Source organism: Mesoplodon bidens, assembly GCF_964165515.1.
Source record: "Mesoplodon bidens genome assembly, chromosome: 7".
Lineage (NCBI taxonomy): Eukaryota > Metazoa > Chordata > Mammalia > Artiodactyla > Ziphiidae > Mesoplodon > Mesoplodon bidens.
Window position 1 is genome coordinate 58834150 of NC_138164.1, and position 27503 is coordinate 58861652.

Below are 27503 nucleotides of genomic sequence, written 5' to 3' on the forward strand. Positions count from 1 at the left end.
CTGACCCAGGGGAAAGGAAATACCCATCTCTAGTCAGCTAGTAGCCTTTCATCTTGGAGAACGGAAATACCCAATTCCAGTCCACTCACACCATCATGTCCCACCTAAGAGGGGTGGGTGAGGCACTGAGAAGCACTTGTGAAGTTCACATTCCAGAGGCACAGACTCACTAAAGGACTGAAACCCAATCATAGGACTATAGAATGCTTCCCCTCCCTCAGCATACCACCACATTACTAAAGGTCTATTTATAGCAGTTCCTTTTACCTGGTATATCATGCCCAGCTATCAAGAAAAAATTACAAGGTATACTAAAAAGCAAAAAACACACTTTGAAGAGACATACCAGGTATCAGAATTAGACCCATCTATGGCAGGGATCTTGGAATTATTAGACAGGGAATTTAAAATAAGTATGATTACTGTGCTAAGGCTCGAATGGATAAAGTAGATGACATGCAAGAATAACTGGGCATTGTAAGCAGAGAGATGGAAATTCTAAGAAAGAACCAAAAAGAAATGTTTAGAGATCAAAAACACTATAACAGAAATGAAGAATGCCTTTAATGGGCTTATCAGGATACTAGACATGGCTGAGGAAAGAACCTCTGAGCTTGAGGATATTTGAGTAGAAACCTATAAAAGTAAAAAGAAAAAAGACTAGAAAAAACAAAATAACCAAGAACTGTGGGACAACTACAAAAGTAATGTATGCTGCTGTGATCTGAATGTTTGTGTTCCCCCCAAATTCATATGTTAAACTCCTAATCCTCAAGGTGATGGTATTAGGAGGTGGGGCCTTTGGGAGGTGATTAGGTCATGAGGGCAGAGCCCTCATAATTGGGATTAGTGCACTTATAAAAGAGGCCCCACAGTTTCCTAGCCCCTTGCACCATGTGAGGACATAGCAAAAAGTCAGGTATGAACCAGGAAGCCCTCACCAGACACAGAATCTGCTTGTGCTGTGATCCTGGACTTCCCACACTCCAGAAATGTGAGAAGTAAATGTTTGTTGTTTATAAGCCACCCGGTCAATGGTATTTTATTATAGCAGCCTGAACAGACTAAGACAGATGCATCATGAGAATACCAGAAGGAGAAGAAGGAGAGAAACAGAATATTTGAAACAATAATGACTGAGAATTTTCACAGATTAATGTCAGACACCAAACCACTGATCCAGGAAGTTCAGAAAACACCAAGCAGGATAAATGCCAGAACCCCCCAGTAAATCTAGGCATATCATTTTTCAAATGATAGAAAATCAAAGACAAAAAATCCTGAAAGAAGCCAGAGGAGACAACACCTTAACCTACAGAGGAGCAAAGATAAGAATTACATCCAGTTTATCCTCAGAAACCATGCAAGCAAGAAGAGAGTAGAATGAAATGTTTACAGTGTTGAAAAAAACAAAAACCCCACCAGCCTAGAATTCGGTATCCCATGAAATTAGCCTTCAAAAGAGGAGAAATAAAGACAGACAAAAATAGAGCAAATTTATTGCCAGTAGGCCTGCCTTGCAAGAAATGTTAAAAGAAGTTCTTTAGAGAGAGGAAAATAATGGAAGTCAGAGCCTCAGATCTACATAAAGAAAGGAAGAGCATTGGAGAGGGAATAAGTGAAGGTAGAATAAAAACATTTATTTTACTAATTCTTTTTTTAATGAGTGATTGTAAGTTTTATTGTATCTTAAATGTCATTTTCCATATGTTCATAGCTAATATATAGAAATACAATTTTTGTGTGTATGTTTACATTGTATTCTGCCACCTCGTTGAACTCTCTTATAAGTTCTAGCCTTTTTTTTTTTTTTTGGTAGATTCTTTGGGATATTCTATGTAGGCCATGATGTCATCTGCAAATAAGGGGCAGTTTTATTTCTTTCTAATCTGTACCTTTTATTGCCTTATTTTTCTGGCTAGAAACTTCAGTATTATGTTGAATAGTAGTGGTGAGGGTGGACATCCTGATATTTCGGATCTTAGGGGGAAAGCATTCAGTCTTTCACCATTAAATATAATGTAAGCTATAGGATATTTGTAGATGGTCTTTTATTTTATATATTGTGTTTTTTTTTTTTTTTTTTGCTGCACCACACAGCTTATAGGATTTTAGTTTCTCGACCAGGGATCGAACCTGGGTCCTTAGCAGTGAGAACATGGAGTCCTAACCACTGGACCACCAGGGAATTCCCTGTTTTACATATTGTTGATTGATCTAACAGAATAGTTTTTTCAAAGTAATAATACCAACACTACATTTGACTATGTATGTTTGTATGTATGTATTTATGGATAAGTGAAATGAATGACAGCAATGATACAAGGGATGAGAGGGAGGAATTAGGATTATTTTGTTGTTATAAGGTACTCAAACTATCTGTAAGGTGGTATAGTATTATTTGAAAGTGGGTTTTATTATTTGTAACTGTATACTACAAACTCTAGAGCAACCACTGAAAGAAGTAAAAATAAAAGTATAGGGAATTCCCTGGCAGTCCAGTGCGCTTTCACTGCCGAGGGCCCGGGTTCGATCCCTGGTCGGGGAACTAAGATCCCACAAGCTGCACAGTGAGGCCAAAAAATATTAATAATAATAAAATTTTTTAAAAAGTATAACTGATAAGCTAAGAAAGGAAAGAGAATATAATCATATAATATTCTCAGTTGAAACTATAAAAGGCAGACAAAGATTGGAAGACAAAAATAGAAACAAAGAATAAGGGCAACAAATAGAAAACAGTAACAAATATAGTAGATGCTAATCCAACTATATGAATAATCACTTTGAACGTTAATGGTCTAAATGCATCAGTTAAAAAACAGAGATTGTCAGAGTGGATAAAAAAATACAAGACCCAACTCTATATCTAAAAGAACCCCATTTAAATAAAAGGACACATATAGATTAAAAGTAAAGGAATGGGGAAAGATATATCAGTCTGACAATCAAAAGAAAGCAGGAGTAGCTATATTAATTTCAGATAGAGCAAACTTCAGAGCACAGAAAGTTATCAGGGATCAAGGGGAGCATTACAGGGCTTCCCTGGTGGCGCAGTGGTTAAGGATGTGCCTGCCAGTGCAGAGGACATGGGTTCAAGCCCTGGTCCAGGAAGATCCCACATGCCACGGAGTAACCAAGCCCATGTGCCACAGCTACTGAAGTCCATGTGCCTAGAGCCTGTGCGCCACAACAAGAGAAGCCACCGCAATGAAAAGCCTGCGCATCACAACGAAGAGTAGCCCCCGCTCACCGCAACTAGAGAAAGCCTGCGCGCAGCAACAAAGACCCAATGCAGCCAAAAATAAATAAATAAATAAATAAATGAATTTTAAAAAAAGAGGGGCATTACATAATGATAAAGAAGTCAGTTCTCCAAGAAGACATAACAGTGTCTTAATGTGTGTGTACCTAACAATAGGGTGTGAAAATACATAGGGCAAAAAATGATAGTATTGCAAGGAGAAATAGATGAATCCACTGTTATAGTTGGAGAATTCAACACTCCTGTGTCACAAAAGGGCAGATCTAGCAAGCAGAAAATTCATGAAGGCAGGGAACTCAATGACACCATCAATTAACTAAATATAATGGACATTTATAGACTACTTCATCCAGCAACAGCAGAATGACAATCTTCTCAAGTTCTCATGGAGCATTCACCAGGATAGACCACATTGTGGGCCATAAAATATACCTTAGGGCTTCCCTGGTGGTGCAGTGGTTGAGAGTCCGCCTGCCGATGCAGGGGACACAGGTTCGTGCCCTGGTCTGGGAAGATCCCACATGCTGCGGAGTGGCTGGGCCTGTGAGCCATGGCCACTGAGCCTGCGAATCCGGAGCCTGTGCTCCGCAACGGGAGAGGCCATGACAGTGAGAGGCCCGCGTACCAAAAAAAAAAAAAAAAAGCCTTAAATTTAAAAGAATAAAAATCGTATATTTTCTGCTCTCAGTGCACAATGGAATTAAATCAGAAATCAGTAACAGGAAGATAGCTGGAAAATCCACAAATACTTGGGAGGTTAAATAACATGCTGCTTAAATAACACATGGATCAAAAAAGAAATCTCAAGAGAAATTTAAATATGTTTGAACTAAATGAATATGAAAGCAAAACATATCAAAATTTGTGGATACAGCAAAAGTAGAGCTTAGAGGGAAATGTATAGTACTGAATGCACATATTAGAAAAAAAGGAAAGATCTAAAATCAGTCATCCAAACTTCCACCTTTGGAAACTAGAAAAAGAGCAAATTAAATCCAAGATAAGCAGAAGAAAAGAAATAATAAAAATTAGAGCAGAAATCAGTGAAATTGAAAACAGGAAATCTAGAAAAAATCAACAAAATCAAAAGTTGGTTCTTTGAAAAGATTAAGAAAGTTGATAAACCTGTAGCCAGGCTAACTAAGAAAAAAAAGAGAGAGGATACAAATTCCTAACATCAGAAATGAAAGAGGGGACATCACTACAGAGCCAATGGACACTAAAGGGATAATAAAGGAATACTATGAGCAACTCTATGACCACAAATTTGATAACCTAGATGAAATGGACCAATTCCTTCAAAGACGCAATCGGTCAGAACTTACACAAGAAGACAGACAATCAGAATTGGCCTATATCTATTAAAGAAATTCATTGAATAATTAATAACCTTCCAAAGCAGAAATTACCAGGCCCAGATGGGTTCACTGGTGAATTCTACCAAACATTTAAGGAAGAAATTATACCAATTCTCTACAGTCTCTTTCAGAAGACAGAAGCAGAGTGAATACTTCCTAACTCATTCTATGAGGTCAGCATTACCCTAATACCAAAACCAGACAAAGATATTATAAGACAACTATAGACCAGTGTCTCATGAACATAGATGTAAAAATCATTAACAAAACATTAACAAATTGAAACCAGCAGTGTATAAAAAGGATCATACACCATGACCAGGTGGAATTTATCCTAGGTATGCAAACCTGGTTCAATATTTGAAAAATTAATTAATGTAATCTATCACATCAACAGGTTAAAGAAGAAAAATTACATGAACATATCTATATATGCAGAAAAATCATTTGACAAAATCCGACACCCATTCAAGATAAAAATTTCTCATTAAACTAGGAATATAGGGGAACTTCCTCAACTTGATAAAGCATATCTACCCAAAACTTACAGCTAACATACTTACCTGGTGAGAAGCATGAAGTTTTCTACTAAGATCAGGAACAAGGCAAGGTCGTTCCCTCTGACCACTGCTTTTCAACATCATACTGGAAGTCCTAGCTAACACAATAAGGCAAGAAAAGGAAATAAAATGAATATAGATTTGAAAGGAAGAAATAAAACCATTTTGTTCACAGATGAAATGGTCATCTATAGAAAGGATCAACCAAAAACCTCCTAGTACTAATAAGCTATTATAGCAGGGTTGCAGGATACGCAGTTAATATACAAAAGTCAACTGCTTTCCTGTACACCAAGAATGAACAAATGGAATTTGCAGTTAAAAGCACAATACCAGGGACTTCCCTGGTGGTCCGGTCGTTAGAGTTCACCTTCCAATGCAGCGGGTATGGGTTTGATCCCTGGTCGGGGAGCTGAGGTCCTACGTGACTCGCAGCCAAAAACCCAAAACATAAAACAGAAGCAGTATTGCAACAAATTCAGTAATGACTTAAAAAATGGTCCACATCAAAAAAAATCTTTTAAGAAACCCCACAATACCATTTACTTTAGCACCAATAAAAATAACATATGTAGGGCTTCCCTGGTGGCACAGTGGTTGAGAGTCCGCCTGCCGATGCAGGGGACATGGGTTCGTGCCCCGGTCCGGGAAGATCCCACATGCCGCGGGGCGGCTGGGCCCGTGAGCCATGGCCGCTGAGCCTGCGCATCTGGAGCCTGTGCTCTACAACGGGAGAGGCCACAACAGTGAGAGGCCTGTGTACTGCAATAAATAAATAAATAAATAAATAAATAAAAAATAATTAAAAAAAAAAAATAACATATGTAGATATAAACATAGCAAAATATGTACAAGATCTATATGAGGAAAACTGTAAAACTGATGAAAGATATCAAAGAAGAACTAAATGGAGAGATACTCCATGTCCATGTAAAGGAAGACTCAATGTTGTCAAGATGTCAGTTCTTCCCAACTTGATCTGTAGATTCATTGCAATCCCAATCAAAATCCCAGCAAGGTATTTTATAGATATCAATAAACTGATTCTAAAGTTTATATGGGGAAGAAAAATACCTAGAATAGCCAATACAGTATTGAAGGAGAAGAAAAAAATTGGAGGACTACTTACCCAACTTCAAAACTTACTATAAAGTTATAGTAATCAAGACACTGGTACTGGTGAAAGAATAGACAAATAGATCAGTGGAACAGAATGGAGAGCTCAGAGATAGACCTACGTAAATTTATCAATTGATCTTTGACAAAGGGGTAAAGGCAATACAATGGAGCAAAGAGATTCTGTCAACAAATGGTGCTAGAGCAATCAGACATCCACAAGTAAAAAAAAAAAAAAAGTTTCTAGACACAGGCTTTATACCCCTCACAAAAGGTAACTTAAAATGGACCACAAACCTCAATGAGATCACAAAGCAAAACTGTAAAACTCTTAGAAGATAACATAGGAGAAAATCTAGGTGACCTTGGGTTTGGCAATGACTTTTTAGATACAGCATCAAAGGCATGATCCCTGAAAGAAAGAATTGATAAGCTAGACTTTAATTAAAATTAAAAATTTAGGCTCTGCAAAAGAAACTGTCAGGAGAATGAAAGCACAAGCCACAAACTGGAAGAATGTATTTGCAAAAGACCTATCAGATAAAGGATTGTTATCCAAAATATGCAAAGAACTCTTTAAACTCAGTAATAAGAAAACAACCTGATTAAAAGTGGGCTAGAGGGACTTGCCTGGTGGCGCAATGGTTAAGAATCCATGTGCCAATGCAGGGGACACGGGTTCGATCCCTGGTCTGGGAAGATCTCACATGCCGTGGAGGAACTAAGCCCGTGCACCACAGCTACTGAGCCTGTCCTCTAGAGCCCAAGAGCCACAACTACTGAAGCCTGCACACCTAGAGCCCGTCCGTGGTCCACAACAAGAGAAGCCACTGCAGTTGGAAGCCCACACACTGCAACGAAGAGTAGCCCCTGCTCACCACAACTAGAGAAAGCCTGCATGCAGCAACGAAGACACAACCCAGCCATAAATAAATAAATATATATATATATATATATATATATATATATATATGGGAAAAAAGTGGGCTAGAGACCTTAACATATTGCCCACCAAAGAAGATATATAGATGGCATATAAGTATATGGAAAGATGCCCCACATCATACATAGTCAGGGAAATTCAAATTAAAATGAGATACCACTACACACCTATTAGAATGATCAAAATCTGAGACACTGACAATACCAAATGCTACCAAGGATGTGGAGCAACAAGAACTCTCATTCATTGCTGGTGGAATGCAAAATAATACAACCACTTTGGAAGATAGTTTGGTGGTTTCTTGCGAAACTAAACATACTGTTACCAAATCCAGCAATTGTGCTCCTTAATATTTCCCCAGAGGAGCTCTTATGTCCACACAGAAACCTGCACACAGATGTTTATAGCAGCTTTATTCATAATTGCCAAAATTTGGAAGCCACCAAGATGCCTTTCAGTAGGTGAATGGATAAATAAACTGTGGTACATCCAGAGAATGGAATATTCTTCAGTACTAAAAATAAGTGAGCTATCAAGCCATAAAAAGAGATGGAGGAATATTAAATGCATATTACTAAGTGAAAGAAGCCAATATGAAAAGGCTACATACTATATGATTTCAACTATATGACGTTCTGGAAGAGGCAATACTGTGGAGACAGTAAAAAGATCAGTGGTTGCTAGGGATTGGGGGGATGGAGAGATGAATAAGCAGGGCACAGAGAATTCTTAAGTCAGTGAAACTACTCTGTATGATACTCTAATGATGGATATGTGTCCATGAGGACATTATATGTTTGTCCAAATCCATAGATTGTACATCAATAGTGAACTCTCAGGTAAACTATGGACTTTGGGTGATGGTATGTCAATGTAGGTTCTTCAGTTAGAACAAAGGTACTGCTCTGATGGGAATGTCGGTAATGAGGGAGGCTATGCATATTTGGGAGCAAGGTGCGTATGGGAAATCTGTGCTTTCCACTCAATTTTATTGTGAATCTAAAACTGCTGTAAAAAAAAAAAAGTATTTTTTAAAAGTGGACAAAGGATCTGAATAAACTTTTCTCCAAAGAAGATATGTGAATGGCTAATAAGCATATGAAAAGGTGTTCAACATCATTATACATCAGGGAAATTCAAAATCATATTGATCTGCCATTTCACACCCATTGGGATGCTTTTTACCAAAAAGACAATAAGTGTTGTTGAAGATGTGGAGAAATTGGAACTCTCATACACTGCTGGTGGGAATGTAAAATGGTGCAGCTGCTGTGGAAAACAGTTTGGCAGTTCCTCAAAAGGTTAAGCATAGAGTTACATATGACCAGACAGTTCCACTACTAGATACATGCTCAAGAGAAATGAAAGCATGTCTACACGAAAACTTGTAAATGAATGTTTGTAACAGCATTATTTGTAATAGCTCAAAACTATAAACAACCCAAATGTCCATCAACTGACGGATGGACAAAGAAAATGTCGTATATCCATACAATACGATATTATTTGGTAATAGAAAGGAACGAACTACAATACCTGCTGCAACACTGAAAACATGCTAAGTGAAAGAAGCCATTCACAAAAGACCACATATTGTATGATCTCGTTTATATGAAATGTCAAGAATAGGCAAATCTGTAGATAGAGATCAAAAGTAAATCATTGGTTCCTTGGGCTGCAGGGAGATTGGAGGGTGATGGCTGACTGATATGTGGTTTCTTTTTGGGGTGGTAAAAATGTTCTAAATTTAAATAGTGGTGATGGTGTCACAACTCTGAATATACTAAAAGCACTGAATAGTACATTTTAAATGGGTGAATTTTACAGTATGTGAATTAAATGTCAGTAAAGCTGTTGTTAAAAACAATTCAGGTGTATAGAGGTATATGACTGTAGGACAAATTGTGGATGTGAGTGCTGGAATGCAATAGCAATTTTTTAAAATGATAATCCTTTTATTTTTTTAACTTTTTATTTTATATTGGAGTATAGTTGATTACCAGTGTTGTATTTCAGGTGTACAGCAAAGTGATTGTAATAGCAATGCTTTTATGTGCATATGGATTACCTAGGTATCTTATTAAATGCAGATTCTGATTCAGGAGGTCTGGGATGGATTCTGAAGCATCTGTTTCTTAAGCTCTCAGGGTGCTGATGCTTCTGGGCTGTGGATCATGCTCATCAAGGCAATAAAGGATTTTTTTTTCCCCAGTGAATGGGGTCCGTCTAAAGAGCCTTTCTGGATCCAGGAGGATTTGTCTAGCATTTTGCATGAAGGCAGAATGTGGTTTGGTGGAAGAGAGGGGCTGAAGGGACAAAGTAACCAGCCTGTGTAAAGACTCAGAGACCACCGAGTATCAGTATTTGTGGGGGATAGGAGGCCTGTTTGTGGTATTACACTGGTGGACCATGAGTCTTTCGCACCTGAGAAAATATCAGTCAACCGCAGATCATTTTCCATTTTTGTAAAGTTTTCTCTTGCCCTCTGCCTGACATTTTTGGTCTAACTTCTTTCAAATCTGGACCTAGGTAGATTGACATGACTAGAGACCTTGCGACATCCTAGGAGGGGAGTGATTGGTTGGCAAAAAGACATTCTGTGTATGGGTCTTAGGAGTGGGAAATGGGCCCATTAATCAGTAATCTTGCCCTGAGAGCCTACCTAATTAGCTACCTGAGCTCTGGACAGGTCACGTTTAGACTGACTGACTTCTTGGCCCCAGATGAATAAACTCATTAATGAGGGAGCAAATAAAGATGTATTTCCAGATGGTACAGGTTAATTATAGGTATAGCTTATAGCTTTCCTTGTTTTTCCACCTGAGCTAGAAGACTGATTTGGATGTAATTTTAAAAATCTTTTCGTTCAGCATGCAAATATTAAAGCCAAATCATGTCTTCACTCAGCATTACTCCACTCTGGTGCTCGTACTACTCCACGAAGTGCTAAATGGTCCTCTAAGCACCAGGTCTAGTCTCAGCCTTAGTGCTTGCCCTTCTGAGCTGTTCCCTGAGCTCTGAAAGCATTACTGCCCTGTGCTTCACCAACATTCAGTTCCTTGGCCTCTCTGAGTACTTTTTAAAGTACACTCACTCTCCTAGGAAGAAAGGCAATGAAATCACTTGGTCACTTGGAATACACTTACCCTCACAGCCCCACAATGAAGTCAGAAGACTTATTCTCTATTTTCCAGCAGGAGAAACAAAGGCACAGACAGTAGCATGCTTGACCACTGTCTCATGGAGAGGCGTCCCCATGCCTGGTACAGTTCTCTGAATCTTCCTTGTTTTCTCTTCAACGGACTTACTTTGCTTCTTTGAACATGTAGTTGTGTTGTGTTGTTTTGTTTTGACGTGTAGTTTTTTAAACATGATTTTCTGGGTGCCTCCAGAAAATGAATACTTCTTTCTCAGATGCTTATTAGGTATTTTTCAAGTGTTTGTTTACACTCCCATTTAAGCATCTCCAGGTGGGGTGCTGGTTTGTCAGCATACTTACTTATTACCCTGTTGGAGGGAATTCTGTTCAATTTCACAAGTACTCAGTGAGTGCTTAATATACACTCAGCTCTGCTATTCTCCTTGAAAGACGAAAAAGCAGTGTATTCTCCTCGGCTGTGTGGGATCTTCTAGGATGGGAGCAAGATAGACATAAGCAGGAGTTGGACTAGGGTGAAGCAAACAAGGCACTGGGCACAAACTTGAAGGAGGCACTCACTCTCAAGGTCATGCAAGTGCAGTGTCAGTACCTGAAAATGTGTGCCTTCTTAAATTTTGAGCTCTAGGTCCCTTGCTTGCACCACCCTGGTCCTGGCCCTGGATTTAAGAAGCAGTTAGGTCACTTGGAAAGCATGTCCAAGATAACATAAGATTGTGGTCCTTAATTGTCTGCTCAGGTACCACCCAGCTGGGCCTTTCCATTTCCTGCATCTACTTGTCTCCTCTTGGAGGGGACCTCTGTCCTTCTGGGGAGATGAAGGACTGAGTCAGGTCACAGGAATAAATTCTGTGAGGCAGTGTGAAGTAGGACAAGGAGGGTGGTTGACTTCATTACCCTGATTGGTTGGGGGAAGCCTTAGGATATTGTTTCTTCCCTCCCCTCCCCTGCCCTCTGTCTTCCCCTCTCCTTCCCTCTCCTCTCTTTTCCCTCTTCTCCCCTCCCCTCTTTTCCTCCTCTACCCTCCTCTTTTCCTTCCCTCCCTCCCTCCCTCCTTCTCTCTCTTTCCCTCCCTCCCTCCCTCCCTCCCTCCCTCCCTCTCTCCCTCTCTCCCTCCCTTCCTCCCTTCCTTCCTTCCTTCCCTCCCTCCCTCCCCCCCTCCCCTTCCATTCCCTTCCTTTCCTTCCTTCCTCAGCTGGGACGTGTAGAAACCAGAAAGCCCTCTCTAAGCAATGGTGGACATTCTCAGTACACACACATAAAGGATGCATGGTAAATATGTACTGGTTTTACTCAGTAGTAGTATGGAGTTCTGCCCATTTTACCTCAAACATCCCACTTAAGGTACTTTTCTGAAGTTATCAGAGGAACAGTGGGAAACTGGGCCTTGAACTTCATAAGTACTAAAGGAATATTTGTTGATTGATTCCTTTGGTGATTATGAGGGCCTTTCTTCTGTATATCAAGGAGCATTTTCAGCTCAGTTCAGTATAATAATGTATCGAGTGACTTATGTACTGAGGCTTTGGGTATGCTTCTGTATGGCTGCAAGGAAGTAGAAGACTTGAGCTGTGATCTCAAAGAACTTAGTAGTATTCTAGAGCAGTGGTTTTGCAGCTGGGACAATTTTTGTCCCCCAAGGGACATTTGATAATGCCTGTAGACTTTTTTGGTTTTATCTGTGGAGGTGCTGCTGGCATCTAGTGGGTAGAGGCTAGGGATGCTGCTAAACATCCTACAGTGTACAGATTCCCGCCCCCCGCCGCCGCCACCCAAAAAAAAAACAACCCAGAGAATCAACCAGCCCAGAATCTCACTAGTGCCAAGGTTTAAGGAATCCTGCTCTAAAAGGATAAGACTAACAAATAGAACTGGAACTTTGAGGTTGGAAGGCCACACTGCTACTTTTTTTTTTAACATCTTTATTGGAGTATAATTGCTTTACAATGGTGTGTTAGTTTCTGCTTTATAACAAAGTGAATCAGCTATACATATACATATATCTCCATATCTCCGCCCTCTGGCGTCTCCCTCCCATCCTCCCTATCCCACCCCTCTAGGTGGTCACGAAGCACTGAGCTGATCTTCCTGTGCTAGGCGGCTGCTTCCCACTAGCTACCTGTTTTACATTAGGTAGTGTATATATGTCCATGCCACTCTCTCACTTCTTCCCAGCTTACCCTTCCCCCTTCCCGTCCTCAAGTCCATTCTCTATGTCTGCATCTTTATTCCTGTCCTGCCATAGGTTCTTCAGAACCATTTTTGTTTGTTTGTTTGTTTGTTTTTAGATTCCATATATATTACACTGCTACTTAATAGCAGAGCAAGGACTTGGACTAGGGTGAAGCAAACAAGGCGCTGGGCGCAAACTTAAGCTTAGTTCACCCTAGTCTAATGGGGCCATTTAGAGTCAAATGGTATTATGTGACAGAATATTTTATCTAGCTTCATGTCCCACAAATCCTAATTCATACTTTTAGCTCTAGCAGTGTGTGATCATTGTATGTTGGGCAGGGACAGTTCTAAGACAGTAATGGATTTTTATGGTGGTGTCTTTCTACAGGTTGATATGTCAGACCTCTCTCCAGAGGAGCAATGGAGGTAAGTGTGGCAGTGTGGGCCCCTCATGGTGGGAACTATAGATTAATCCTACTAATAGAGTTGTATATCTACCCTTTTTGCTTCCTTTTCTGTGGCAGGCAGTGACCTATGACCAGTAGGACAGGTCATTTGAGATCTTTCCCAGTACTTGGGTCACTCCTGGGTAGCTCCCTCAGTCCTTGGGAATAAATAGATTATTGCACCAAACCATCCATCTGGGTTTTGAATACTAGTTCTGCCATTTCCTAGCAATGTGATCTTGGGCAAGTTACTTAACTTCACACTACCTTAGTTTTCCCAATTTGTAAAATGAGGATCATAACAGTTGTTGTGAAGATTAACATGTGTGAAATTCTTAGAACAGTGCCTGGCATGTGGTAAACTTCTAGTAAGTGTTACCTGCTTTAAGGATGATTATCATCATTAACATCATCATTATTCATGAAACAGGGCAGAGAGCTCTGTGTGAGAAAATGGGAGATGTGTCTTCTGATCTCAACTCTGCTACTAACTTGCTTTGTAACCAGAGTGAGTCAACAAATATTTTATTGTCATTATTTCTCATTGGTAGAGGAGTTTCAAAAGTGCTTGCCCCACAAACTTTATAAGGTAACTGACCAGTGAGCTGAAATCAACCAAGTAAAGATTTAATAGTGAGAAAAAAACACCTCGTTTAGATTAAAACTATTGATTATAAAAAATGTAGAATGGCAAAGATATCAACTCATATGACAGGCCCAGCAAGATTTTAGGTGACTTTAAGCTTAATAGGCACCAGTTGTGTACCTGAGCTACCAAAATATTTTACAGTTTGAGAAGATGTTCATTGAAAATATACCATCTGCCTTAAGGGAAGTGACAGTGCTACTGTGTTGTGCTTTGCTGAGTCCACATTGATTTTGCTGTAAACACTGCATATGAAGAAGACCTTTAGCTAGATATGTCTAGAAGAAGGCGATCAGGATTAATGGTCTTCACGTTATGTTATATGCATCGTGTATAAAGCTCTAGAACTGTTAACCTAAAAGGGCCCAGGAAAATGATGGTAGAAACAGGATTGGTTTTGTTTTTTTAAATAATACTATGATAAATATTTGAAGGGGCAGCACTGGGAAAGAGAGTGGATATGTTCCAGAGTGTAGGATTAGGTCCAAAGGATTGAAGCTGTAGTAAGATAATTTTGTCTCATTATCAGAAACATTGTTACTAATCGTGGTATATTGTGAGGCACAGAGCTTCCTGTTTCTTAAAGCTTTGGAATTTTATTCCTTCATAAGCACATATGAGTTCCTACAATGTGTCAGACACTGCTGGTTCTAGAATAGATTATTTTAAGAGGCATGTATTCTCAGCCAGAGGAGGTATTCAAACAAAGGATTGCAAAAATAATTTTTGCATTGAGTGGTAACTTGAGCTAGGTGACTTCTGGTTTTTTCTCAGTCCTTTCTTTGATTTCTTGTTGTATGCATCCATTCATTTATATACTGTTTGAGAACAAGAAACTTATCTCTTATTATCTTTATAACTCCCCACAAGCCTTTGGATTTTAAAATATCCTTTGCCCTTTTAGTTTAGCTTATCCTCACAACAACCCTATGAGGGAGGCAGAAAAGATAAGGACTCCTTTTGATGGATGAAGAAATTGTGATGTAGAGATGTAAATTTTCTTGGCTAAGGCCACATAGGTTGTGTCTGAACCTAAGTTTCTGACTCCTACCCCTATTATATTTTGTCAGATTCTGTCACCTAGGATAAAGTTTTATGTAAGATGAACCCTTAGGCGCTGTGACTGCCAGGCTGACTGACATTTGGCTGCCCACCAAGTTTCCCCCCTCCTAACATTTTATTATGAAAAATCTCAAATATACAGAAAAGTTGAAAGAATTGTACAGTGAACACCCTTGTACCCACCACCTAGATTCTACAACTAACTTTTTGCTATATTTTATGATTTGTCTATCCATAATGCATCCCACTGGGTTCTTCTTGCTTAGTCTCTCATTGCCCTTGGGAATTCCATGAAGATACCATTTATGTTGTCCTTTCCCTTTCTCCCTAATACCCCTGGGTATGGAGAACTTGCACAAAAGCTCCTGACTACAGGTTACATTTGTATTTAGTTTCCTAATTCCTTCTTTATTCCTCTCCCTTGGCTGAAGGAGTGACTTTTCTTTCCTGTTCTCAGAGGAAGCTTTTTGCCTATACTGGCCAAGGGAATCACTTGCTGCCAATCCTCAGGACCAGAGAATGCCAGCATTTAAACTCTTAGATTAAATAAGAGTTTCCAGTTGTACTCTCCTTGAGCCCTTGAAGAGTCTGTTTACCTGTGGATACTGATAATGAAGTCACTGTTGGAATAATGTAAAATTGAAGCACTACTGAAGTTCAAATTTTTCAGGCTTTAGTCTTTAGGATCTCTGGTCCTGGCAGAGAGGGTAGGACAAATAAAGCAAGACTTTAACCCTGAAATTAGCACATATTTGCAATATTACTCCTTTATTGGTATCATAAATATCATTGAATAAGAGTATGAGCCTTTATGGCTGTGACCTCTCTGGGTTACTTTCTTCTTCCAGTGACAGGTTGAAATAGGACTGAAATGGAAAGGTATCAGCTGTTTTTAACATTGGGGGCGGGCAGCAGACCACCCACCTTTAACCCCAATACTTAACCTTGGTGACTAGTGCCCATAGAACCCCTGTTCTATCCCAAAATGCCTGTCCTCTAGGGCATGTGTGTTTCTAGCCCCTATTTCGTACAGTACCAGAGTGTGTTCTACGCTATGGACCAGTGAGATATCCTTGGAAAGCACTGCTCCTTTACCGCCACACCATCCCTGACCTAGCTCACCCCATCTGTTTGGCTTTCAGGGTCGAGCACGCACGCATGCATGCCAAGCACCGCGGCCATGAAGCCATGCATGCTGAAATGGTCCTCATCCTCATCGCTACCTTGGTGGTGGCCCAGCTGCTCCTGGTACAGTGGAAACAGAGGCACCCCCGCTCCTACAATGTAAGCCACTTTGCTCATTTTTTTGTTTGCCAGTCATCAAGAGACCCTTCTTAAGTATTCTAGGGTCCAGCCTAACCCAGGCCACATGTAGGCAAGGAATAGATAATAATACTAAGCTGTATGTGTGAATGGTGAATAGTGTATGTTGGGTGTGTGTTTAAGGGACAGGTGATTCAGATTGTGAAAACTGGGAAAGAACCTGAATGTACTTTCATGGCCAGAAAAGGTAGATCCTCCCTTTTAACATTTTGGGATAGATTCATGAAAGAGCTGTTCATTAGGAACTATTCAGATAGAGGGAGGGATGATCACTTGATTGGGAAGACCAAGACTCCAATGAATCTTTAGATTAATATTTTGAAAATGCAGTAATAAAGAGGAGGCAATGTAGTAGGTGGTAAGAAGGCAGGGTCAGAGTTAGAGAGACCTAAGACGGCAGTTATAGAGGAAATAAAGAACAAAAACATATAAAATGTACAGAAAACATATAGCTAAATGGCAGAAGTAAATCCTTCCTTATTAGTAATTACTTTAAATGTAAATGGATTAAATTCTCCTATTAAAAAAGCAGAGATTGTTAGATTGATTTAAAAAAACACATTATCCATGTTTATACTGTCTATAAGATACTCACTTTAGATATAAAGAAACGAGACAAAAGTAAAAGGATGTGGCTTCGCTGGTGGCGCAGTGGTTAAGAATCTGCCTGCCAATGCAGGGGACATGGGTTTGATCCCTGGTCTGGGAAGATCCCACTAAGCCCGTGCGCCCCAACTACTGAGCCTGCACTCTAGAGCCTGCAAGCCAACTACTGAGCCTGCGAGCCACAACTACTGAAGCCCGCACGCCTAGAGCCTATGCTCCGCAACAAGAGAAGCCACCACAACGAAGAGTAGCCCCCGCTCGCTGCAAATAGAGAAAGCCTGCAAACAGCAACAAAGACCCAATGCAGCCAAAGATAAATAAATAAATAAATATTTTTTTAAAAAAAGTAAAAGGATGGAAAAAGATATTTCATGCAAATGATAACCAAGAAAGAGCTGGTGGCTCTTAAATGTCAGACAAAATAGCCTTTAAATCAAAAAAGGTTACATGAGATAAAGAAGGACATTATATATTGATAAAAGGTTCATTACAGCCAGAAGATATAACAGTTATAAACATATATGTACCTAACAAAGGAACCCCCAAATACGTGAAGCAAAAATTGACAAAATTGAAGGAAGAAACAGGTGGTTCTACAATAATAGTTGGAGAGTTCAGTACCCCACTTTCAATAATGGATAGAATAACCAGGTAGATCAACAGGTAAAAGAGGACTTGAACAACATTATAAACCAATTAGACCTAACAGACATATACAGCATACTCCACCCAACAACAGCAGAATACATGTTCTTCTCAAGTGCACATGGCCCATTCTCCAGGATAGACTATATGTTGGACCACAAAATAAGCTTCAGTAAATTAAAAAACATTGAAATCATAGATGCAGCTACTCTGGATTAGGACACGGCAGGTAGTATACTGGATTCTGTTACAACTGTTATCTTAGAAGTATTTAACCTTTTCAAGTATAACCCTTTTTTAACATAAAAAACTTGGCAAATATCCATGTGATAATAGATGTACTTTGAAAGAATACATAAACACATATAGTAGTAACAATAGCTAATATTTATTGAATTTTTACAATGCCAGTCACTGTTCTAAGCACTTTACATATATAACTCATTTAATCCTCACAGTAACCCAATAAATACTGTTTTCTCCAATTACAGATGAGGAACTGAGGCAGAAAGGCTAAGTAACTTGCTCCACTGGTAAAACCATTATTTGAACCAAGACAATTTTACTCCAGGGCTTTTAGTCTTAATCCCGAAATGATTCTTTTTCTCTAGTATGTGCTTTTTCAGACGTCTTGTGATAGGGCCAAAGATGCCCAGAGGTCTGTAGCCCACAGGATGGGAACTGCTACACTATCTCATTTAACCCTCCTAATAGCCCATGATATAAGTACTATGAACAAACTGAGGCCCAGAGAGTTCAGGCATGAAGGGGATACTAATAGAGCCAGGATTTGAACCCAAGTCTTCTGTTTCATATTTCATAATTTCTACTATACCATATGGTGCTTCTGGAAAGGATTTTCTATCAAGGGAACCAAGGGATAATATGGAGCATAGGCAGAAGAGAGACTAATCTTTGCCCTTGAGCTGGCACTTGTTCCAGACATTACTGGCCTATAGCCACCTCATGTGTTGTCATGCACCGCAAGTAGAGACATCTGTACCATCAGGTCATAGTGCATGGAATGACCACATGGCACCAAGGCTTTTTGAACTAGGCACCATCCAGCAGGCTGAGCCATCTGGGGTGGGGCTTCATATCTGGACCCTGCTTGTGCTTCACCCTGCCATATGAGATAAGTCACTTGTTTTTTCAGTGTGTGCTTATAGTACCTGCTCTATAAAATGGGGATTTATCAGGATGGTTTAATTGAGCCTGGAAAATACAAAAAATCATAAACCAAATGTAGAGAGCCCCCTTGGAATTTCTATGCTTGAATTTAGAAATAATTATATGTTGTTGGCTAATCTGCAGAGATTTCTGAAAACCTCTGAAGAAGTGAGGATGCATAATGTACTGCAGTGGTTTTCAGTATGTACTTTTTAAAAAGGCTGTGGAGTCCTTTCTTCAAACAGTATCTTAAGGAAAAACCCAGTGTAGAAAATAAGAGGATGCTCTTCTTGGGCTGGTAACCCTGACCCCTCTGCTTTCTCAGGAACATCTATAGGACACATCAGAGTGTTAGAAAACCACTGATGTGTCATTCATTCATTAATCTTTTTTTTTTTTTTTTTGTGGTACACGGGCCTCTCACTGTTGTGGCCTCTCCCGTTGTGGAGCACAGGCTCCGGACACGCAGGCTCAGCGGCCATGGCTCACGGGCCTAGCTGCTCCACGGCATGTGGGCTCTTCCCGGACTGGGGCATGAACCCATGTTCCCTGCATCGGCAGGCGGACTCTCAACCACTGCGCCACCAGGGAAGCCCCATTCATTAATCTTTAATAGGAATGTGATTGTGACTTAATGAGGCCAGTTGTTGTAAGGAATACGCACAGTCTTCTCATTACTTTATTGCCACACCCTGTAAACATTATGCTGAACTACATTGGTGAGAGGACATGCTAACATTATAGCATATCTTACACTGAGAAACTTAAACTCATATCTTTAGAAAATTGGAAGAAGAAATCTGTAGTGTCATGCTTTATGCTGCTCTTATACAATAATGATCTATATTGCTTTTGTTAAAACTTTTATTAACTTGGGTACAATGAATGTTTTTACTGCTTTGATTAAAGTACTAACTTTGGAGGAAGAAAAATTGCCTAAGATGCCTGTACATAATGGCATCTCCTGTCCTTTTTCAAGCTTATCAGAAGTTGGAGCTGTTTGCCTTGCAGCAGTAAATACAGTGGAATTAGACCATCTGGCTTGATTAGTCAGCTCTCATGCTTCCTGGCTATATGACTTTATACCTCTCTGAGCCTCAGTTCTTCTTATCTCTAAATTGGGGTGATAATATCTATCTCCTGGGTTGTGAAGATTATATAAAATTGCATGGCAAAGTGTTTTGTAAACTCTAAAGCTAGCGTTAGTGACTTTGTTCCTCCTACTCCTAAGAGAAAAGTCTCAAGACACAAAAATATCTTCAGGTACTATTTTATGTGGAAGTGGAATAGATTTTATTTTTATTGAGGACAATTTCACATAACAAAATTCACAGTTTTAACTGTTTTAAAGTGTATAATTCACTGGCTTTTAGCACATCCACGTTGTTGTGCAACCATGGCCACTATTTAGTTCTAGAATGTTTTTGTTAGGCCAAAGGAAACCCCGTACCCATTAAGCAATCACTTCCCATTTCCCCCTCCCAGCACACCCTGGCAACCACTAATCTGCTTTCTATGTATTTGCCTATTCTTTATATTCATATAAATAGAATCATATAATATGTGGCCTTTTGTGCTTGGCTTCTTTCACTTAGCATAATGTTTCCAAAGTTCTTTCATATTGTAGTATCTACCATTATTTCAGTCCTTTTATGGTTGTGTAATATTCCATTGTGTGGATATGCTACATTTTGTTTATCCATTCATTAGTTGATGGACACTTGAGTTGTTTCCACCTTTGGGCTATTTTGTTTTGTTTTGTTTTTTATTTATTAATTAATTTTATTTATTTTTGGCTACATTGGGTCTTTGTTGCTGCGTGCGGCTTTCTCTAGTTGCGGTGAGCGGGGACTACTCTTTGTTGCAGTGTACAGGCTTCTCAGTGCAGTGGCTTCTCTTGTTGCAGAGCATGGGCTCCAGGGCACGCGGGCTTCAGTAGTTGTGGCACATGGGCTTAGTAGTTGTGGCTTGCGGGCCCTAGAGCACAGGCTCAGTAGTTGTGGCGCACAGGCTTAGTTGCCCCGTGGCATGTGGGATCTTCCCGGTCCAGGGATAGAACCCGTGTCCCCTGCATTGGCAGGTGGATTCTTAACCACTGTGCCACCAGGGAAGCCTTGGGCTATTTTGAATAGTGTTGCTATGAACATTCATTGTAAGTTTTTATTTGAACACCTATTTTCAGTTCTTGGGTATATCCTAGAGTGGATTTGCTGAGTCATATGTAACTCTGTGATTAACTTTTTGAGGAACTGCCAAATGGTTTTCTATAGCAGCTGCAGGATTTTACATTCTAACTCACAATATGTTGGGTTCCAATTTCTCCACATTCTCGCCAACACTTGTCATTTTTCTTTTTCTTTTCCTTCCTTCCTCCCTTCCTTCCTTCCTTTTTTTTTTTTTTTTTTTTTTTGTATTATAGCCACCCTAGTGAGCATAAAGTGGGATTTCATTGTGGTTTGATTTGTATTTCCCTAATGGTGTTGAGCATCTTTTGATGTTTTGGGGGTTTTTTTGTTGTTGGTGGTTTGTTGTTGTTGTTATTTTTGGCCACACTGCAGCATGTGGGATCTTAGCTCCCTGACCAGGGATTGAACCCATACCCCCTGCAATGGAAGCATGGAGTCTTACCACTGGACCGTCAGGAAGTCCTCTTTTGATGTTTTTATTGGCTATTTGTATATCTTTTTTGGAGAAATGTCTATTCAAGTTCTTTACCCATTTTTTAATTGGATTTTTGTCTTTTTTTTGGGGGGATGTTCTGTGCAGCTTTCGGGATCTTAGTTCCCTGACTAGAGATTGAACCTGGGCCACGACAGTGGAAGTGCCAAATCCTAACCACTGGATTGCCAGGGAACTCCCAGATTTTTGACTTTTTGTTGTTGAATTGTAGAAGTTCTTTATATAGTCTGGATACTACACCATCATTAGATAATGATTTACGAATATTTTCTCCCATTCTGTGGGTTGCCTTTTCACTCTCTTGATAGTATTCTTTCATGCATAAACATTTTTAAGTTTGATGAATCCAATTTTTTTGGAATATATTTAACATATAACGTGTAAATTTAAGATGTGTAACGTTAATTTGCTACATTTATATATTATTGCATGATTGCCATTGTAGTGATATTTAGCACCTCTATCACATTACATAATTATTCTTTCTTTTTAGTGTGGTTGGAATAACTAAGTTCTAGTCTGTTAGCAAGTTTGATCATTAAAGTTCAATATCATTGTCCATATTCATTATTCTGTGCATTAGATCTCTATGGCTTATTTACTACTATGGCTTATTTACTACTAGTTGCAAGTTTGTACCGTTAAACCTATTTTTTTCTTTTGTTGCTTATGCTTTTAATGTCATATCTAAGAATCCATTGACAAATCCAAGATTATTAAGATTTACCCCTGTGTTTTCTTTGAAGCGTTTTATACTTTAAGCTCTTAGGATTTAGGTCTTTGATCCATTTGGAGTTAATTTTTTGTAAGTGGTATGAGATAAGGATCTAACTTTATTTTTTTGCGTGTGGATATCCAGTTGTCCTAACACCATTTATTGAAGAGACTTCTTCCTCCATTTAATGGTCTTATTAGCACTCTTGTCAAAAATCAATTGACCATAGATGTATGCACTTATTTTTGTACTTTCAGTTATATTCCATTGAACTATAGATCTATACTAACGCCAGTATCACACTTTTGATTACCATAGCAATGTAGTAAGTTCTGAAATTAGGAAGCATGAATCCTCCATACTTCTTCCTTTTCAAGATTGCTTTGACTATTCTAGATCCCTTGCAATTCCATATTAATTTTAAGATCAGTTTTTCCATTTCTGCAAAAAAAGGCAGTTGTGATTTTGATAAGGATTGCTCTGAATCTGTAGATCATTTGAGGGAGTATTACCATGTTAGCAATATCAATCTTCGCATTCCATGAACTTTCATGAGCATTAATTATCTTTTCATTTATTCAGTCTTCTTTAATTTCTTTCATTAATATTTTGTAGTTTCCAATGTACAAGCCATACCTCCTTGGTCAAATTTATTCCCCAGTATTTTATTCTTTTTGATGTTATTGTGAATGGAATTATTTTCTTAATTTCCTTTTTGGATTGTTCATTGTTAATATATAGAAATAAAATTGATTTCTGTGTATTGATTTTGTGTTTTGCAACTTTGCTGAATTTGTTTATTAACCAATAGTTTTTTGTGTAGATTCTTTAGGATTTTCTTTATATGAATTATGTCCTCTGTTTTGCTTCTTTTTTTCAGATTGGATGCCTTTTATTTCCTTTTCTTGCATAATTGTTCTGGCTAAAACTTCCAGTACAATGTTAAATAATAGTAGTGAGATGAGCATCCTTGTCTTTTTCCTGATCTTAGGGGAGAAGCTTTCAGTCTTTAATCTTTAAGTATGTTACCTGTGGATATTTCATAAATGCCCTTTATCATGTTGAGGAAATTCCCTTCTATTCCTAGTTTGTGTGTTTATCATTGAATGGGTGTTGAATTTCTCAAATGCTTTTTCTACATCAATTGAGGTGATCATGTGGTGCATCCCTGGGATAAATCTTATGTGGTCGCAGTGTGTAATCCTTTTAATATGCTGCTAGATTCGGTTTGCTAGTATTTTGTTGAGGATTTTTGCCTCTGCATTCATAACAGAGGTTGGTTTGTACTTTTCTTGTCATGTATTTATCTTGCTTTGGTATGAGGATAATGGGGCCTCATAGATGAGTTAGGAAGTGTTACCTTCCTTTCTGTTTTTTGAGGAATTGGAATTTTGGTGTAGTATAAAAAGCCTTGAAGTGGGAGTCACTTGATCTAAGATCTATTTCTAGCATCACTGCTAATTCGCAATGGACCTTGGGCAAATTACTTATTCCCTCTTAGCCTTGCCTCATTCTCACGTTTCATCTTTAAAGTGAGGGTTTAAGACTAGATGATTGCTAATGTCTCTTCAAACTTTAAAATAGTTTTTCATTACTCTTATTCTGTTTAACTCCAAAGGCCCAAATTAAAGCTAAGGAATGAGAGTTTTAAGAATGCAGATTTTGGCTAAGTATTATAAAAAAATTTTCAACAGTGAGGGCTGTTCCACAGTGGAATTAACTGTTTTAGAAGAGAATGCTCTTCCCATTACAACTATGTTTTATCAGGGGCTAGACAACCCTGTCAGGGATGTTGTGGAGCAGATTTTTGTGAGTTTTACGGAATGGTTGGCTGGACTTCTTCTAAGTACTCCCTCTAAGCTCTAAAATCTGTATCATCGAATTACCAAGCGAGGCGAAGGCCTGTCTCATTCTTAGAGGACAAAGCTGACCTGTCGAGAGACAGGATGAGGTTTCGTTCTTTTTCTTTTTTTTTTTTTTTTTGCGGTACGCGGGCCTCTCACTGTTGTGACCTCTCCCGTTGTGGAGCACAGGCTCTGGATGCGCAGGTTCAGCGGCCATGGCTCACGGGCCCAGCCGCCCCGCGGCATGTGGGATCTTCCCAGACCAGGGCACGAACTAACGTCCCCTGCATCGGCAGGTGGACTCTCAACCACTGCGCCACCAGGGAAGCCCATCGTTCTGTTTTTGCTCTCATTACAAATGTTATACATGTTTGTTATAAAAAATTCAGAAGTGCCCAGAGAGAATCACATTTGTTACACTTGCAGATTTTTTCTATGCATATGCTAATATTTATAAATTTTTAGATATTTATGACATCCAATAGGCTCTGCAACATTTTCCACCTAATATAGGCATACCTTAGAGATATCATGGGTTTGGTTCCAGACCATTGCAATAAAGTGAATATGCAATAAAGTAAGTCACACAAAATTTTTGGTTTCTCAGGGCATATAAAAGTTATATTTACACTGTACTGTAGTCTGTTAAGTATGCAACAGTGTTATGTCTAAAAAAACAATGTACATACCTTAATTTAAAAATACTTTATTGCTGAAAAATGCTATCATCTGAGCCTTCATTGAGTCAAATCTTTTTCTTGGTAAAGGGTCTTGCCTAGATGCTGATGGCTGAAGACTGATCAGGCTGGTGGTTGCTGAAGTTTGGAATAGCTGTGGCAATTTCTTAAAATAAGACAACAGTGAAGTTTGCTGTATCAGTCGTCCTTTTACAAATGATTTCTCTGTAGCACCCAGTGCTGTTTGATAGCATTTTGCCCACAGTAGAACTTCTTTCAAAATTGGAGTCAATCCTCTCAAACCCTGCCTTAGCAACTTAAGTTTATGTATTATTCTAAATCCTTTGTTGTCATTTCAACAGTCTTCACAGCATCTTTAACAGGAGTGGATTCCATCTCAGGAAACTACTTTCTTTGCTCATGTGTAAGAAGCAGCTCTTAAGCTGTTAAAGTTTTATCATGAGATTGCAGCAATTCAGTCACATATTCAGACTCTACTTCTAATTCTAGTTCTCTTGCTATTTCTACCACTTCTGCAGTTACTTCCTCCACGAGTCTTTAACCCCTCAGATTCATCCACAAGGGTTGGAATACATTTCTTCCAAATTCCTGTTCATGTTGCTATTCTGACTTCTTTCCAGTGAATTGTAGATGTTCTTAATAGCATCTAGTATGGTGAATCCTTTCCAGAAGGTTTTCAGTTTTCTTTGCCCAGATCCAAACAAGGAATCAATATCTATGGCAGCTGTAGTTTTACAAAATGTATTTCTTAAATAACAGGACTTGAAAGTTGAAGTTACTCCTTGATGCATGGGCTGCAGAATGGATGTTGTGTTAGCTGGCATGAAAACAACATTAATCTCATCGTACATTTCCATCAGAGCTCTTGGTTGATCAGGTGCATTGTCAGTGAGCAGTAATATTTTGAAAGAACTCTTTTTTTTTTTTTCTGAGCAGTAGGACTCAATAGTGGGCTTAAAATATTCAGTAAACCATGTTGTAAACTGATGGGCTGTCATCCAGGCTTTGTTGTTCCACTTATTGGGCACAGGCAGAGTAGATTTAACATAATTTTTAAGGGCCCTAGGATTTTGGGAATGGTAAATGAGCATTGGCTTCAACTTAAAGTCACCAGGTGCATTATCCCCTAAAGAGAGAGTTAGTTTGTCCTTTGAAGCTTTGAAGCCAGACACTGACTTCTCCTGTCTGTGAAAGTCATAGATGTCATCTGCTTGAAGATCTGTTGTTTAGTGTAGCTACTTTGATTCATCATCTTAGATAGATCTTCTGGGTAACTTGCTGCAGCTTCTTCATCTGCATTTGTTGCTTCACCTTGCAATTTTATGTTGTGGAGATGGCTTCTTTCCTTAAACCTTATGAACCAACTTCTGCTAGCTTTAAACTTTTCTTCTGCAGCTTCCTCACCTCTCTCAGCCTTCAGAGAATTGCTCTGGATTAGGTTTTGGCTTAAGGGAAAGCTGTGGCTGGTTTGATCTTTTATCTAACCACTGAAACTTTCTTCATATCAGCAGTCAGGCTGTTTTGCTTTCTTATCATTCATGTGTTCACTGGAGTAGCACTTTTAATTTCCTTCAAGAACTTTTCCTTTGCATTCACAACATAGGTTAACTGGCACAAGAGGCCTAGCTTTTGGCCTGTCTGAGCTTTCAGCATGCCTACTCACTGAGCTTAATCATTTCTAGCTTTTGATTTAAAATGAGAGATGTGTGACTCTTCCTTTCACTTGAACACTTAGAGGTCATTGTAGGGTTATTAATTGGTCTAATTTCAATATTGTGTGTCACAGGGAATAGGGAAGCCCAGGGAAAGGGAGAGAGATGGGGAATAGCTGGTCAGTGGAGCAGTCAGAACATACACAGCATTTGTTAAGTTTGTTGTCTTATATGGCCTAGTTTGTGGTTCCCCAAAACAATTACAATAGTGACATCAAAGATCACTGATCACTGATCACCATAACAAATATAATAATAATGAAAAAGTTTGAAATATTGTGAGAATTACCAAAATGTGACACAGAGACATGAACTGTTGGAAAAATGGCACTGATAGACGTGTTCAACTCAGGGTTGCCACAAGCCTTCAGTTTGTAAAAAACTGCAGTACCTGCAAAGTGCAATAAAGCAAAATATAATAAAACAAGGTATGCCTGTACTGGCTCTCAGATATACAAGCCATATTAGTTTGTATGTCTATCCGTATTAGTATGTGTGCCATCCTTTAAAACTACTAAACCATAGTATTCTTTTAAATTGGTTTTTTAAAATTTAACTTATGTCTATTAATAGACATGTTAATTAACAGTTTATCTCAGTTGCAACAATGGTTCAGTAAACTTTTTACATATATAATTTGCATAGCTGGGCCGGCGTTTCTGGAGAATGAATTCCTAGAAATGGAATTGCCTGGTCAAGTGGAATTGCCATTTAATCATTAATAGATCTTGTCAAATTGCCCTTCAAAAAAGGTTATAGCAGTTTCTAATCCCACCGAGAGAAGTTAAACAGTGCTATTACCCAGTGTTAAAGAGAGTATAGAGAATCCTCAGTATTTTTAATCTTTGTCAATCTAATAGGGTGAAAATACCTAATTTCAAAGTCAAGTAGGGCTTCCCTGGTGGCGCAGTGGTTGGGAGTCCGCCTACCAATGCAGGGGACACGGGTTCAAGCCCTGGTCCAGGAGCATCCCACATACAGCGGAGCAGCTGGGCCTGTGTGCCATAGCTGCTGAGCCTGCGCTCTAGAGCCCACGAGCCGCAACTGCTGAGGCCTGTGTGCCTGGAGCCCGTGCTCCACATCGGGAGAAGCCATCGCAGTGAGAGGCCCAGGCACCGCAACAAAGAGTAGTCCCCCTCACTGCAACTAGAGAAAGCCCACGCGCAGTGGCAAAGACTCAACGCAGCCAAACCAAAAATAATAAATAAATTATTAAAAAATAATTAAAAAAAATAAAAGTCAAGTAGTTCTGGCACTTCCCTGGCAGTCCAGTGGTTAGGACCCACACTTCCACTGCAAGGGGCACGGGTTTGATCTCTGGTTGGGGAGCTAAGGTCCCACAAGCTGCAGCGTGGCCAAAACAAACAAACAAAACAAAACAAA

The 27503-nt window shown here is 39.2% G+C and overlaps 1 protein-coding gene across 4 annotated transcripts in view; it reads left to right on the forward strand.

The window, feature by feature from the left end:
• RNF121 (ring finger protein 121) overlaps positions 1-27503 on the forward strand; it is an 84901-nt gene that overhangs the window by 23658 nt on the left and 33740 nt on the right. For 3 of the 4 annotated variants that reach the window (XM_081239484.1, XM_081239486.1, XM_081239485.1), the window contains exons 2-3: positions 12963-13000; positions 15871-16012. In XM_081239484.1, the coding sequence (XP_081095610.1) occupies positions 12963-13000; positions 15871-16012 (180 nt within the window). Of the gene's footprint in view, positions 1-12962; positions 13001-15870; positions 16013-27503 lie in introns of those variants that run through there. The other variant, XM_081239487.1, reaches the window with a different exon arrangement.